The following is a 17107-nucleotide window of genomic DNA, read 5'->3' as shown; positions in this document are numbered from 1 at the left end:
TCAAAGTATTTATAGGGGAAGAGTGAGCTTGTAAGGCTCTTTTTTCTCTTATATCAGTATTTACTTTTGAACCCAGACTATCCATATAATTTTAGAATAAAACAACAACGTCATAACTGTGATGTTTTATTTTATTCCATAGAACATGTATATACTGTAATTCAGAAATTTTAAAGAAAAATTTGACAGGGTGAAAATTGCATTAGTTTAAACTCGCATTTTAATTTTTTTTATATGAATTAAACAGGTTTTTCTAAATATTGCATAAACTTAAAATTGCATTTTAGTCTTAAATGGCTAAATCGCAATAATAAACGCATGCAATAATTTCTGAATTTACAGTAGTAAAGAAAATTTGTTCAAAAATTTCCTTTATTTTTCAAAATCATCCTCACCTCAAAGATTGTATAAATTTTTGCTTTAAAAGATAGTTATAATTGTATGGATGTATAGCTGTTTATAAAAGTACACTAACATATTAAAATAAATCATATTTAGGATGTGAACATGTTGTCAGATATTATAATGTTTTAGTGTTTGCTTTATTTTCTTCGTATGTTTAATTTTTGCCCTTTCATTGGAGGCACGAAATAACCAAAAAAAAAAAATACAACCAAAATAACCCAATTTACGGTAGCAGAATGTTCACTGCAACTTGTCTCTTAATAAATACATGTACATCAAAGTAATGAGTGCTGCAATTAGATTTTACAATACAATACAAACCTCCATTACGAAGGATTGGACTTTCAAAGATCACTTCACAAAATAATGGTAGATAATATCGATCTTCTTCAGATAACTCAGTGGAGTCCAATAAGGCATTCACCTTAAATATTTTAGAAATTGAGATTAGTTTCTGATGCTAATAAAGTTCTAAGAACTTTTTAACCAATGCATGTATATATTCTAAACTAAGTCCTCTCTGTACATTTTTACCATTTATTACATATCCATAATATATCAAATTTAATAAATCATTCATTCCACGAATGTTGATCAACAGTTGCTGCTATTTTCCCTTCAGGTTTTAATGTGAAGATATATATATTGTAAACCTGACAGACATTCAATGCATGAATTTAATATACATATATTTTAAATTATATATTTTTATGCCCCATTTATGGGCATTATGTTTCCTGGTCTGTGTATCCGTTCGTCCGTCTGTTCGTTTGTCCCTCCGTTTGTCCCACTTCAGGTTAAAGTTTAGGTTAAAGTTTTTGATCAAGGTAGTCTTTGATGAAGTTGAATTCCAATCAACTTGAAACTAAGTACACATGTTCCCTATGATATATACTTTCTAATTTTAATGCCAAATTAGAGATTTTTCCAAATTTTCAAGGTCCATTAAACATAGAAAATGATAAAGCGGATGGGCATCTGTGTACTGGGGACACATTCTTGTTTTATTATACATTTAAATTTGATTTCTCATTGTAAAGTTCAATTGAACATTTTCAAAAGACATTTTCTCCAAAAGCTTATGTAGATTAAATAAACACATTGTCATTAATATATAAGGTAAACTAAATATTTCTTGCAGTATTATTGAACATTTAATGAAGAACACATTGGGTTAGATTTGCTTGTAAATTGACAAAACAAAGAAGGAAATTGTCTTTATAATCCTAACCAATTGCAAGGTTTATAAAAAAACACAGGCAAATTCTGCATGCAAAAATGCCTTGAAAAATGACAGGTTATATGACATCTTAGGTGTTTTTAACAAACAAGATAACAGGGAAATATGTATTGCAGTTTTGTTTGTACAATATTTAGACCTTTTCTTTCATGCTGCCATTGTTCTTAACCTGCCAAAGTATGACTGTTGAGCTTTCCTTATCATTTGTGATAACTATATATTGTATATCTAAGAAAACAAAATTGCAGAACTTTTTAAGATCCTAAATGATATTTATACCTCAACAAAATTGGTCTTGATGTCATCTAGTTGAAATTTACATGGAATCTCTGATAATGGAAACTTGTCAATTTTATCAGATTTTGTATAATTACAGGAGGTTTTTAGAGAATGGAAGTTAATCTTGGAAACATCTGGCACTGCAACATTTGTAAGCATTGACTCTGGTGCTTCTTTCTGAAAATATAAAAGGTTACAATGGATTAAAAAAGAATTGATGGACAGCAACCCAACATCAAAAACAAGTATATATTCTTTGAAATTGTATGGCAAAACTTGCTAAATATCAAGACTTTAATTCTTAAACTATATTGCAATAATCTAATGGAATAGCGGTTGTAACTTTTGATATAATATGATTTTTTTATTAGTTGTTATTGACTTTATTGAATATGCTGTGAGTACTCTCAGATTTGTACTGAATGTCGTTTTGTTGTTAGGATGTACAAATATCACAAGTTGGCCATGTCCACCCTAAGTTTTTGTTGGATGTATTTCTATTTATAACTATCTGATTAGTTAAGTTTTAAACTGATTTTTATAGTTTGTTCTTATGTTGAACTGTTACACCACTGTCCCCTGTAAAAGAGAGGGTTGAGAGCGTGCTAACATGATAAACCCTGCCACATTATGTATGTATGTGCCTGTCCCGTCAGGAGCCTGTAATTCAGTGGTTGCCGTTTGTTACTGTGTTACATATTTGTTTTTCGTTCATTATTTTGTACATAAATTAGTCAATTAGTTTTCTTATTTGAATTGATTTACATTTGTATTTAGGGGACTTTTGGGACTTTTGTAGTGGACTATGCTGTATGGTTTGCTCATTGTTGAAGGCTGTACCGTGACCTATAGTTGTTTATTTCTCTGTCATTTGGTCTCTTATGAAGAGTTGCCTCATTGGCAATCATACCATGTCTTCTTTTTTATTTGTTACTATAAAATAAATCCACTAACTTCATTTTGTTCTGTGGCATTTTTTAGTTGTTCTCCTTTTTGTTTCAACCCTTCTTCTTTAAGTTCCTTCTGTTGGTTTTCAACTCTTTTTTTCTCAGTTTCAGCCATTTCAACCATCTCTTTCTGACTTGGTTCGCCTATAATCTATATTTACTGACAATTTTACTTCTATAGTCTATATTTACTAGCAATTTTAAATCTTAAATCTAAATTTGCCAACAATCTTACTCCTTTAATCTTTATTTACATACAATTTTAATCTGCTGCAAAGCTTCTGATAACAGGTGTGTCACAAATAAAGACCCAGGTAAGTAAAGAAATGTATTTTTGTAGTGGTATTTACAATCAACATCATTGAAGTATAATTATCAGAATCTTAAACTAGAAATCATTCATATGTTAACAAATGGTTACTTCTCTTCTATCTTTTTTGTGGAGCTTCTATGGATACATTTATTTTCATGGGTATAGTTTTCCTGCATTTTCAGAGTGAAAATTGTATTTTTGAGGATTTTTTTTGTTCTTCCAAAATCTGCATTCATGCCCATAAATACATTGCACTTTATTGAACATTTAAAATTGTGGTTTGCATTGAAACTTGTATCCTAAGAATAAGAATGAGTCAACAGTATCTAAACCTAGAGACTCTACAATACTCACTACAACATGTGGTTTGTCACTGTAATATGACTTCATTAGAGACTCTACAATACTCACTACAACATGTGGTTTGTCACTGTAATATGACTTCATAAGAGACTCTACAATACTCACTACAACATGTGGTTTGTCACTGTAATATGACTTCATTAGAGACTCTACAATACTCACTACAACATGTGGTTTGTCACTGTAATATGACTTCATAAGAGACTCTACAATACTCACTACAACATGTGGTTTGTCACTGTAATATGACTTCATTAGAGACTCTACAATACTCACTACAACATGTGGTTTGTCACTGTAATATGACTTCATTAGAGACTCTACAATACTCACTACAACATGTGGTTTGTCACTGTAATATGACTTCATAAGAGACTCTACAATACTCACTACAACATGTGGTTTGTCACTGTAATATGACTTCATTAGAGACTCTACAATACTCACTACAACATGTGGTTTGTCACTGTAATATGACTTCATAAGAGACTCTACAATACTCACTACAACATGTGGTTTGTCACTGTAATATGACTTCATTAGAGACTCTACAATACTCACTACAACATGTGGTTTGTCACTGTAATATGACTTCATTAGAGACTCTACAATACTCACTACAACATGTGGTTTGTCACTGTAATATGACTTCATTAGATCTCTCCAGTAATCTTCTGATTCTGATTTCATCTTCTTGAACAGAGAGATGTTCTTCACTCTTGATTCAAGCTGTCAAAATATGTAAAAAATAAAAGTTGAAAAAAGGAACTACATGTACTTACTTTTTTAAAATAGACATAGGAAAATGAATAGATGAACTATCGTTTAACTAATTATTGTGAAGTTATTATTATTGCAAAAAATTCAACAGGGTTATAATCGCAATAATTTAAACTCGCATTTTGATTATTTTGTATGAATTAAAAAGGATTTTTCTCAATATCGATAAAATAATAATCGCATGTTAATCTAAAATGACAAAATCGCAATAATAATAAATGCATGTAATTATTTCTGAATTTACAGTATTCTGATTTTAGGCAGATCAGTATTTTCTATTACTCCTAATATAAACACCATTGGTTTAGCGGAGAAGTTGCAATACTCATTCAGTCCCATTGATGACATTTATAACCAGGTGCTCCGCAGGGCGCAGCTTTATACGACCGCAGAGGTCGAACCCTGAACAGTTGGGGCAAGTATGGACAAAACATTCAAGCGTGATACAGCTCTGAATTTGGATTGTGATCAAATTTTTGACATTACATGGTTTTTTTTTACACAAAACAAATGTCAAGATTTTACAAATCAATTAAAGATTTCTTCTTCAAACTTTTTAAATCTAAAATTAAATAGTTGACACAGCATAGGTTTCTGACACAGAATGAATGTGGTCTAATGAACTTAAAAGTTTTTTTTTTGCCTTTGAGCAATTCACTATGCTGTTGAATATTAATCCTCTCAAAAAAATGTTTGAAGAAATTTTCTTTTTATTTATGAAATCTGAAATGAGAAAAATTTAAACCACCCCCCCCCTTTTTTTTCACATCCCCGCTTCCCTTTTTCCAAAACTGATATCAATTCAAATTTCTAATGGAGTTTGCAACAATAACTACTCTTTTAAATACATCATAAAATATTAAAATGTAAAATAAAGTATTTGTTATCACTGAATGGTAAAGATTGGTTGGTAGTAAAAGTGAATATACATTGTTTATTGTATAAAACAATAAAAATAACTTCATCAGCAACATTTTATATTGGCAAATTTCCAATGAAGTTATTTACATAAAGTTATTGGCAAATAAAAATAGAAAATGACATCATAGTCATGTCTGGCAAATGTCCAACATACATTATCTAAAAACATTTTAGATAAGATAAGGAAAAAAAGCTTCATCAGCAACATTTTATATTGGCAAATTTCCAATGAAGTTATTTACATAAAGTTATTGGCAAATAAAAATAGAAAATGACATCATAGTCATGTCTGGCAAATTTCCAACATATATTATCAACTACTATTCTATACAAAGAAAGATAATTCTCATTGAAAATTAATTGTTATTGCACAATATTGTGCAATTAGATATTTCTTGCTATTGTGCAATACTGTGCAATTGAAAATTTCTTGCTATTGCACAATACTTGATATGGAATCCTGATTTGGACCAACTTGAAAACTGGGCCCATAATCAAAAATCAAAGTACATATTTAGATAAAGCATATTAATAAGCCCAAGAATTTAATTTTTGTTAAAATCAAACTTAGTTTAATTTTGGACCCTTTGGACCTTAATGTAGACCAATTTGAAAACTGGACCAAAAATTAAGAATCTACATACACAGTTAGATTTGGCATATCAAAATCCCCAATTATTCAATTTTTGATGAAAACAAACAAAGTTTAATTTTGGACCCCAATTTGGGCCCCTTATTCCTAAACTGTTAGGACCAAAACTCCCAAAATCAAACCCAACCTTCATTTTATGGTCATAAACCTTGTGTTTAAATTTCATAGATTTCTATTTACTTATACTAAAGTTATGGTGCAAAAACCAAGAATAATGCTTATTTGGGCCCTTTTTTGGCCCTTAATTCCTAAACTGTTGGAACCAAAACTCCCAAAATCAATCCCAACCTTCCTTTTGTGGTCATAAACCTTGTGTCAAAATTTCATAGATTTCTATTAACTTAAACTAAAGTTATAGTGCGAAAACCAAGAAAATGCTTATTTGGGCCCTTTTTGGCCCCTAATTCCTAAAATGTTGGGACCAAAACTCCCAAAATCAATACCAACCTTCCTTTTGTGGTCATAAACCTTGTGTTAAAATTTCATAGATTTCCATTCACTTTTACTAAAGTTAGAGTGCGAAAACTAAAAGTATTCGGACGACGACGACGACGACGACGACGACGTAGCCGACGACGCCAACGTGATAGCAATATACGACGAAAAATTTTTCAAATTTTGCGGTCGTATAAAAACCTTGCAATTATTTCTTAATCTACATAACATATAATTTCTATTTTCCTTCATTACGTATTCATGAACTTAGATTTTGGGGTTCTGGTTTATACACAAACATAAAGGAGTAGAGGCAATAAGGCCCTTATTTGGCCCAAAATTACTGCAAATTTAAAAGTTATTATATATATATTCTTAAATAACTGAAAACCGTACTACAGTACAAGGTAATCAGAGAAACAAAACGAATTTGACATTGAACAAATTTCCATGGCAACAAATCATAATTTATTTTGCATATTTTGTAAAATTTTGTGACTTTCCTTGTTTTACATCAAATTTTATGTATATTTCAGATTGAAAAAGTATGTGCGCACCCAAGAAACAACTTTATATTTGTGGGACTATGTCAAAAGTAATAATAAAGCTTCTGTTAAATTATTTTGTTGTTTCTTGCCTGCGCACGATGTTTCCATAACAGAAATATAGATGGAAAACTGCATAAAATCTATATTTTTCATTGTTTTTTGGGAAATAGTACATATCATGACATAATTGTGATGTCATCAGGTAAAAATCTTTATGGTTTTTTTTTTCATATTTCTTGAACCTATGCATTTCTAAACATTATATGCCAATTTGAAATAGATATCAAACATTTATTTTTTCGGGGTCAAATCCAGGCCTTAATGCCCTACTCCTTTGAATTGGAGATGATTAATTAGCTTTTTCAGAAGGATATGGGTAATCCCATTGTTTGAACACCAAAATGAAAATAATGTTACGTCATTGGTTGATTTCCATTTGTTTAGAACATTTTAAACCAATCACAACATTTTGGTGTACACTTTTGAAAATATTACCCAGAATGTCTTTGATTCTGAAATGGAAAATTCTAAATTTGTTTTCAAATTCAGATTTTATGAATGAAGTTTTCTACTTACCACCTGAGAAATATACATACGGATATTACTTTCCTTACCAGTCCAGACTTCGCAATTAAAATAAAACATCTAGATGACGGAGATACTTCCAAACGGATTTACGTCACCTACATGCTTTACTCTACCTGTACCCCAGTTTTGTTTTTTCTATTTTTTTTCAGTAACCTTATTACTACTATAGAAAATTACGTGGGGAGGTTGGTTGGGTAATTATCAGGTGGTAAGTAGAAAACTTCATTCATAAAATCTGAATTTGAAAACAAATTTAGAATTTCATTTCATTCATTTTCTACTTACCACCTGAGAAATATACATACGGATAGATTACAAAGCCTTACCTCTCTGGTGGTAGGGTAATTTTCTATGGCTCTGCGTCTCTTCATCCTGGGTATAATCTTTACTTTATACCACTTGTTCATTTTTAAAAACATTCTTCTGTACACTATACAATATTTACAATGTCTTTATTTTTTTCTTCTTTTCTTTAGTCTTTTTATCTTTTTTTTTTTTTTTTTTTTTTCGAACTGCACATTACAGTTAAAAATATATCAGTCTTTTTGATGATTTTAAAAACAATCTGTTATATACCCATCAGGATAAAACCTTAACATCTACATTTCTCAAATAAAACTTGATGAAAGTTGTATCAGTAGACCAGTCAGCGGACTCTAAAATACTCTTCATACTAGCCCCATTAAATAAAGCCCATGAAGGTCCAATTGCTCTCGTACTGTGAGCTTTAACTTTAAAATCTGTATTTTCATATGCCATTTTGATGGTATTCACTAACCATCTAGAAATTGTTTGTGATGTAACCGGTTTGAATGGTTTAACCGTTGACAAGAAAAGTTTTCCTTCATCTTTCCTTGTTTCTTCTGTACGTTTCAAATAAATCGCAATGGCTCTTTTAGGATCCAATTTTTTATTGTGTTCAAAGTAAGGCACAAAAATTTTAGTTCCATAATGATTTGGTCTATCTTGTTTTGATAAACCTGGTCTCAAGAAAACAAGTCCTTTCTTCTGAACATTCACAAACCCCTCTCCTATCCTCAATGCTTGTAAGTCTGAGCACCTCCTGTACGTTGTGATTGCTGTAAGAAAAACCACTTTATTAGTTAAGCATTTAATATCAGCTTTCAATAAAGGTTCAAAAGGAGACTTTTGCAACATGTCCAACACTTTTTGTAAATCCCATTCTGGGACTAAATTTACTTTAGGCGGTCTAGAATTGAAAACCCCTCTAAGTAGTCTAATAATATAGGGATGTTGCCCAATTGGAACATTATCTATTGGAGATAGCAATGACAATAACATTGACCTATAACCTGCTATAGTACGGTATTGTAAACCTGAAGTGTACAAATGAGATAAAAAATCTGCACATTCTGCTAAAGTAGCTGCATAGGGATCTTTTTCCCGTTCACTACACCAACTATGAAATCTTTTGAATTTACAAGCATAGTCTTGCTGTGTGTCAGATCTCCATGATGCTCTGAGAAGCTTTCTAGTTTCTCTTGAAAATCCCTTATTTCTGAAATTTTTGTGGAGAGCAGCCAGGCTGTTAGCGTGAACACTTCGGGATTTGGATGGTAAACATGTAAATGTTTGTTTTTGGTTGATAAAGAAGATTTTGCCTTATTGGTAGTTTTATTGGACTTGCTACTGATTTTTGAAGAAGCTCTGTGTACCAATGTCTTCTTGGACACATTGGAGCTATCAGAATTAGTCGACAATTGAATTGACTCATGTGTTTTAGTACTTTTGGAATTAGACATATTGGTGGAAATGCATATGCCCACATTTTTTCCCATGATATCGACAGAGCGTCTACTGCTAGAGCACTGGGATAAGGTATCCAAGCACAAAACACTGGTCTCTTGTGATTGTGTACTGAGGCAAACAAATCTATTGTTGGTTCTCCCCACATTGCAAACACTGATTGAACTATCTGATTGTTCAGTGTCCACTCTGTGGGTTGTATTTTGTTTCGAGACAGATGATCTGCAAGAACGTTTAATTTCCCCGCTATGTGAGCTGCTCTGAATGTCAGATTGTTCTGAATAGCCATTCTCATTAGACACCATGTCTTGTAACAAAGGTGTATGGACTTGGTGCCCCCCTGTTTGTTTACATATTGAACGACTGTTGTGTTGTCGCATTTGAGTAGCACATTTTGATTTTGTAATTGTGGTAGGAAATGTTGTACTGTTCGAATTACAGCTTCCAATTCCAAGAGATTTATGTGTTGTTTCTGTTCTTGAACCGACCAAAAACCTTGAAAAATCTGATTGTTCATGTGACCCCCAAACCCTGTCTTTGAAGCATCTGTTGTTATTGTGAGGGTTGCCGACCACTGGTGTAATGATTTGCCCTTGGTAGTGTTTGCTCTGTCCAACCACCAATTCAAATGATCTTTTAGGTGTTGAGTAAATGGATCTCTGGTGGATGGTTTCCAGAAATGAAGTAGATGTAATTGGATAGGCCTCATATAAAGGCGTGCATTGGGGATCAATTCTATGCAAGACGCTATCAAACCCAACAACATTAGATAATCTCTTGCTGTATTGTGTCTCTTCATTATGCTTATCACTAACATTTCTAATTTTAAAATTCTTTCCATAGTTGGAGAAACTATCTCCTTCTTGAAATTGAATAATGCCCCTATGTAAGTGATCTCTTGTGATGGGATAAGAGAAGATTTTTGAAGATTTACTATAAATCCCAGTTTTATCAGAAGATTGAGTGTTTTCTCTCTGTCTGAAATTAGCATATTCTCTTGAGCATTCACTAGTAACCAATCGTCCAAATAAGTTGCTAGGCGTATGTTTTGAATTCTCAGATGAGCTGCTACTACAGTAACTATTTTTGTGAACACTCGAGGTGCTTGAGAAGGACCGAAACACAGAGCTACAAATTGGTAACATTTGCCTTGTATGCAAAAACGTAGAAACTTTCTGTGTGTTTTATGAACTGGAATATGGAGATATGCATCTTTCAGATCGAGAGACAACGCCCAATCTTGGGGTTTTACTAGATTCAAAACTTTTGTTAAAGTGTCCATTTTGAAATGTTACTTCCTCAGATACTGGTTGAGAGGTTTCAAGTTTATTACAGGTCTTAAATCGCCTGTTTTCTTTGGAACCAGAAAAAGTGTACTGTAAAAACCTTGATGTATCTCTGCTTGAGGTACAATCTCTATTGCATTTTTTTCTATTAAATCTTCTACCTCTGCTAAAATAATAGGTAGCTTCCTCGCATTGACAGAAGTGTGTTTTATACCTGTCAAGTGAGGAGTTTCTTTAAATTCTAATTTCAAACCCTCTTGTAAAGTTTTCAGTACCCATTGATCGTCTGTTATTGATTCCCATTCCTGAATAAAATGTTTTAACCTCCCTCCCACTGGTATCTGAGGCAACAACATTAGATTTTTGGCGTCAGGAACTATATTTTTTCTTCACATTAGAGAAAGAACTTACCCATGGTTTGGTAGCTTGCGTCTGTTTACCAGATGACTTGAACTCCCCAAAGTTCTTCTTTGGTATCTTAAAGTTACTGTCAAATTTAGGCTTTTTCACAAATGTTGACTCTGAATTAACTGTAGCCGTTGGTTTTCTTTTACCTAACTGTGAACCAACTGAAACTCTTCTATTATCAGGCAAAACTTCAGCTAATTGTTTATTTCTGTCAGTTTTCTCTTTCATTTTGGTATCAAACTGAGAACCAAATATACCATCTGCTGTTAATGGTAAAGTCACAATTGTGTTAGCATAGTCTCTTAGTTCATTTAGACCTGTATCATACATGGTAGCACGACGACGTATCATGTGGTGAAAAGCTCCAGTTCTCACAGTCTGATCTAAGCTTTTGGTTGACAAAGCAAATATGTCTCTTACATTCTGAATTGCACTATCTAAATTTGATGAATCAGATGTTAAATTATCCAATAAATTTCCACTTGCTTGTTGCAAATAACAGGTTGTGATCAATCCCATGCGGGCCGCAACTTGACCCTGATAAGCTAACCTTTCAAGTGACTTTAAGTTCTTAGTAAATAAACTTGGGACTCTGCCAAAAGCAGCCTTTGGCCCATATCTTTTCATCAGTAAACTTTCTACTGTATTGTCCATTGTCGGTACATTAAAGTATTCTTGACAACTTGTATCTATTGGGAAACTTAGTCTATAATTTTCCTTATAACTAGTGATTTTGTGAGGAGTCTCTGATCTCCAAGAACCACGTAAAACATCAATTTGGTTTTGTTCTAACACTAAACCTGTTTTCTCAGTCTTTAACGAAGTATAAGCATCTAGACCAAACTTGTCACCTAGTGTATGACTCACAGAATTATCTTGCTTCTCTGTTTCACAAGATTTCTCATTTCTGTTGCCTAAATATTTCTGGAACCTGTCATGTTCACCAGATTTAACTAACACTGATCTACTGTCACAAGTATTGACATCTTCATGATCAGAATTTCTAGAATTCTCAGAGCCCTCTGCACTGAATAAAAAGCCACTATTTTGACGTTCCGAATCCGAAATTAGAACAGATAGTGTGTCAATATCATCACCGCTATTTTGGTGCTCATTAATAGCACTATTCAACGGGATAAGAGGTCTGCGAGCAGCACTAAATGCCTCGACTGTGACCGTATTTTGATACTCATGTTCTGACCTTGGAACTTCATTTCCGGTGTCAGTACGCTTGTCTTGAAGTAAATCTAATAATTTACCCATTTTATCATTCATAGAATTGACTTGCTTGTCCTGTTGTTCAATTCTTGCTATCATACGACTTTCTAAGTCTGACAAATTGTCTTTCTTGCTACGAGAAGAAGTACGTTTCTTACCTTTCTTCCCTGGAGCGGAAGTGACTTTGTCGGAGGCCATTGAATTATCCTCTAACACAGAAGAAGTGTCTTCCTCGACATAGGCATCCAAGCCTTCACTTCTCATTATCTTAAACTTTTATTGAAAATATTTTTTAACGTCTGAACTCTTCGGCGCAAAAAATAAAACTGGGGTACAGGTAGAGTAAAGCATGTAGGTGACGTAAATCCGTTTGGAAGTATCTCCGTCATCTAGATGTTTTATTTTAATTGCGAAGTCTGGACTGGTAAGGAAAGTAATATCCGTATGTATATTTCTCAGGTGGTAAGTAGAAAATGAATGAAATGAAATTAGCTCATGATAAGGGTATATATATATTATATGCTCCTTTCTCATACATGTACTTACATCCTCTTTTGTATCCCCATACAGGAAATCTCCAATAATGATAAAAGCTATAGAATCATGTGGACATTCTTCTACCTATAATGAGATAAATAAGTTAATGTAGCATGTTATATCTGGTACCATGTTTACTGAGAGACAACTTTGTTATCTTTAATATTCTTTAATATCCCCTTTTTCTTGCCAGGGACAAGTACAGTCACAAGTAAGAGGTTTGAATAGTATTATAGCATTTCCTTTGATGTTTTTTGTACAAATTTAAATGAATATGTGTATGGCACTTTTGATACAAATTACAATTTGTACAAACTGAAAATATAAATTATAATTTGTACATTTTTATTGTACACATAATAATTTATACAAAAACTTGTTCAAAACATATACAAAACATTTGAATTTTCAGTCAAATTTTATATATATTTTTCTGAAATTTCAAACAAATAATGAATATTCACCCAATGAAATTATTTTTTATAACAGGAAAGTTAAATGACTTATACCCAAAATATTACTATCAGGGACATTCTTAAGTGAGTAGAAACAAATTCTTGAACTATCCAACCAACCCTCTGGTTTTACCTCTTACTCATTTATTTTCATTGCAGATAAAACTAATTACACCAAATAATTTTGCATTTTAGTAAATATTTCAAATAAAAAATTCATCTGCAATTTAACACAAATTTTATTTAAACAATGACAATATGTCATTCAGAAAACACTTTTGTGGCATTTTTGTTAAAGAAAATGAAGAGAATTATTCCTATTACGTTCATACAAATAACAAGTTAAACATCTTACATTATTCAAAGCTTCTAAAACTTTTTTATTAATGATATTTTGCATTCTAGTCATATCTAAACTATCTGTCATTGTTTTCTTCATAACTTCCAGGAATCTGAAATAAACAAGTAAGATACAGCAATCATTTAGGGGGATTTTCAAAGGTGTGAGAATTGGACTCCTTCTTTTTTACAAGTCTTAAAAAGAACCACCTGACGAATGCCTCAAATGGAAGGTCCTGGAGTTGATCCCTTGCCAGGTCAAACAAAAGACTTCAAAACTAGTATATAAGTATGAGTAGGAAAGAAAGTAATCAATTTTAAAAAATTATCAGCATAGAAGGTAAGAAATCTAATTCTTGGTGTCAATCTAGCACAAAGTAGCTAACAGACTTAAGCTTGTAACACAATAACATGTTATTGCCTAAACTATGCATGCAATATTTGCTACTAGTCATTAACCAACCACCAATAAATTAATAAAATACAGGTTATTCTAACTTTTTTCCAAGCGTAATTTTTTTTCCTGGTGTCAGTTTTATTCCACACTTCATATTAAGTCTTTTTCAGGCGTAATATTTGTAGGTGTAATTTATAGAAGCATTTTACGGGTGTAACTAATTTGCATATTTCACTGCATATTCCGTCCTACTGACGCCTGGATTACTGCTCATTTACGCCACTTCTAATATATTTTACGCTTGTAATTTTCATAAAATGACTTCTCATTTAGGCCTAAATGATGGGTGTAAATTCATACAGGTCATTGGATTTTTAGCAAGAACTTATCTTCATGATATTTTTTTGATAAAATTGAGAATGGAAATGGGGAATGTGTCAAAGAGACAACAACCTGACCAAAGAGCAGAAAATAGCCAAAGGCGATCTAAGCCTTCTATGGCAAAAAATATGTTATGAAAAAATTAGAGAATTGAAACTTACTTTGGCTTGATATCACAAAGCTTTTCTGTGTTTACATCTTGAAACATAAAATACAAACAAGACTCTGAATTCTCAATGACTGAACTGCTCACCTGTAATGTATAATATTTTCTGTTAATTTATGATTTAATTAAATTTCAACTGGTCAGTTATATTTTTTTTTCATGCGACAATTAATTATTATTTTCAACATTACACAGCTAAAAGCTCCAGAATAAACAAAATAGATATAAATATACTCTGTGTGCATGATTTTCTCACTGTGTTGAACATTTTCTTTGTCAGCCTACTTTTTATAAGATCAATAACCAGATGCTCCACAGGGCACAGCTTTATACGACTGCAGAGGTTGAACCCTGAACCCTGAACGGTTGGGGCAAGTATGGACACAACATTCAAGCTGGATTCAGCTCTAAATTTGGATTGTGATTAAATAGTTGACACAGCATAGGTTTAATGTGGTCTAATGAACTTAAAATATTTTTTTTGCCTTTGAGCAATTCACTATGCTGTTGAATATTAATCCTCCCAAAAAAATGTTTTGAAGAAATTTTCTTTTTATTTATGAAATCCGTAATAAGAAAAATTTATCCCCCCCCCCATTTTTTTCACATCCCCCTTTCCCTTTTTCCAAAACTGATCTCAATTCAAATTTCTAATGGAGTTTGCAACAATAACTACTCATTTAAATACATCATAAGATATTAAAATGTAAAATAAAATGCTTGTTATCACTGAATGGTAAAGATTGTTTTAATTTATCAGTTGGTAGTAAAAGTGAATATACATTGTATATTGTATAAAACAATGATTTAAGTTGATTCAACTACTATTCTGGACAAAGAAAGATAACTCCAATTGAAAATTTCTTGCTATTGCACAATATTGTGCAATTAGATATTTCTTGCTATTGCGCAATACTGTGCAATTGAAAATATTTGCTATTACACAATACTGTGCAATTGAAGATTTCTTGCTATTGCTGAATACTCTGCAATTGAAAATTTCTTGATATTGCACAATACTTAATATAATAATTTTGGATCCTGATTTGAACCAACTTGAAAACTGGGCCCATAATCAACAAGAGGCTCTCAAGAGCCTGAATCGCTCACCTTGATTTTTTGGCATTAATCTTTCGTTTAAGAGATTGAGTGGACAATTTCATTGTATTTTTTTTTCTTTTTAAATTGTGTAAAATTGTCCTTAAAGGGCAATAACTCTTTAAGGGGTCAATTGACAGAAAGAGAGTATTGGGTATGAAAAAGAAAACTACACACTAGAATAATATGTAAATAAAAAAAATAACTATATCTGACATTTACCCAACAATAGGTTGTTCAATTAGCCTGAAAATTACACAGCAGATAGATCTTGACCTTTTCATCACTTTGACTCCCTGTCACTTTTGCTCTTACTGATTTAGTTTTTGAGATATAAGCCAAAAACTGCATTTGACCCCTATGTTCTATTTTTAGCAATGGCGACCACATTTGTTGATAGATCAAAACTTCGGATACAATTTATAAACTAGATACCCTAAGGAACATTCAGTTAAAGTTTGGAAGTATTTGGCCTAGTAGTTTCAGAGGAGAAGATTCTTGAAATAGTTTACGACGACAGACGACGACAGACGACGGATGACGACAGACGCCAAGTGATGGCATAAGCTCACTTGGCCCTTTGGGCCAGGTGAGCTAAAAATCTAAGTCCATGTTTAGATTCAGCATATCAAAAAAGCCCAAGAATTCAATTTTTGTTAACATCAAACTTAGTTTAATTTTGGACCCTTTGGACTTTAATGTAGACCAATTTGAAAACGGGACCAAAGAATCTACATACACAGTTGGATTTGGCATATCAAAGAACCCCAATTATTCAATTTTTGATGAAATCAAACAAAGTTTAATTTGGACCCTGATTTTGACCAAATTGAAAACTGGGCCAATAATAAATCAAAGCGCTGTAAGCGCTGAAGGCAGTTAACCAAAAACCAAGGCAACCCGTTTCCCTGGAAAGTTTGTGTTCTATAGTACAAAAGTTATGAGACACGAATCAGACAAATGTTCACTACAACAGGGATCAAAGGTGAGGTCTGACTGACCTGCCCATAGTAAATGTAAATGATTTGTTGTTTTGTCCCATACATATGAATTTAAGGGTGGAGATCTCAACGGTTTTCTAGTTCTCAAACAGGTAGGGTAGGCAGAGGATTTAGGGGGTAGGGGCCCCCTTTTTGGGAAAAAAATTGGTTGCTTATATAGGGAATCACTGAAGCGTGACTGGAGCAGGCCCCTTTTAGGTCAGTCAGTGGGCCCCACTTATGAAAATTTCTGGATCCGCCACTGGGGGTAGGGTGACCCTAGGGACTTCCCCTTCATTTCATTTTATTTGTTATATTGTCCCATACATGAATATATATGGTTTAGGGCTGGGGATCTCATTGGTTTCCAAGTTCTCAAACAGGAGGGGAAGGGTGACCCCAGGGACTCCCCTTATATTTCATTTAATTAGTTATATTGGCCCATACATGAATATATATTGTTTTGGTGTGTGGATCACGACCGTTTCCAAGTTCTCAAACAGGAGGGTTGGGGTGACCACAGGGACTTCCCCTATATTTCATTTGATTTGTTATATTGTCCCGTACATGAGTTATATGGTTTAGGGGTAAGGATCTTAACCAT

At 32.7% G+C, this 17107-nt stretch overlaps 1 protein-coding gene and 1 long non-coding RNA gene across 2 annotated transcripts in view; both read right to left on the bottom strand.

Annotated features, from left to right (window-relative positions):
- The window catches only part of LOC143062821 (uncharacterized protein C05D11.1-like), a 41330-nt gene that overhangs the window by 8079 nt on the left and 16144 nt on the right, over positions 1 to 17107 (bottom strand). Inside the window, exons 8-14 of the mRNA XM_076234634.1 lie at positions 14421 to 14512; positions 13498 to 13594; positions 12697 to 12771; positions 4166 to 4276; positions 2879 to 3022; positions 1925 to 2101; positions 727 to 829 (exon numbers count right to left, since the gene is read on the bottom strand). Of these exons, the coding sequence (XP_076090749.1) occupies positions 727 to 829; positions 1925 to 2101; positions 2879 to 3022; positions 4166 to 4276; positions 12697 to 12771; positions 13498 to 13594; positions 14421 to 14512 (799 nt within the window). The remainder of the gene's footprint in view (positions 1 to 726; positions 830 to 1924; positions 2102 to 2878; positions 3023 to 4165; positions 4277 to 12696; positions 12772 to 13497; positions 13595 to 14420; positions 14513 to 17107) is intronic.
- LOC143062822 (uncharacterized) lies at positions 8365 to 11062 on the bottom strand. The gene is made up of 2 exons (XR_012974855.1): positions 10936 to 11062; positions 8365 to 8550 (listed from the first exon to the last, which is right to left on the bottom strand). It is a non-coding gene; the product is annotated as an uncharacterized LOC143062822 (long non-coding RNA).

This window comes from Mytilus galloprovincialis, chromosome 2 (genome assembly GCF_965363235.1).
Source record: "Mytilus galloprovincialis chromosome 2, xbMytGall1.hap1.1, whole genome shotgun sequence".
In the NCBI taxonomy this organism is placed as follows: Eukaryota; Metazoa; Mollusca; class Bivalvia; order Mytilida; family Mytilidae; genus Mytilus; species Mytilus galloprovincialis.
Note: the sequence above shows the minus strand (reverse complement) of the source record. Positions and strands in the feature narration are given on the sequence as shown.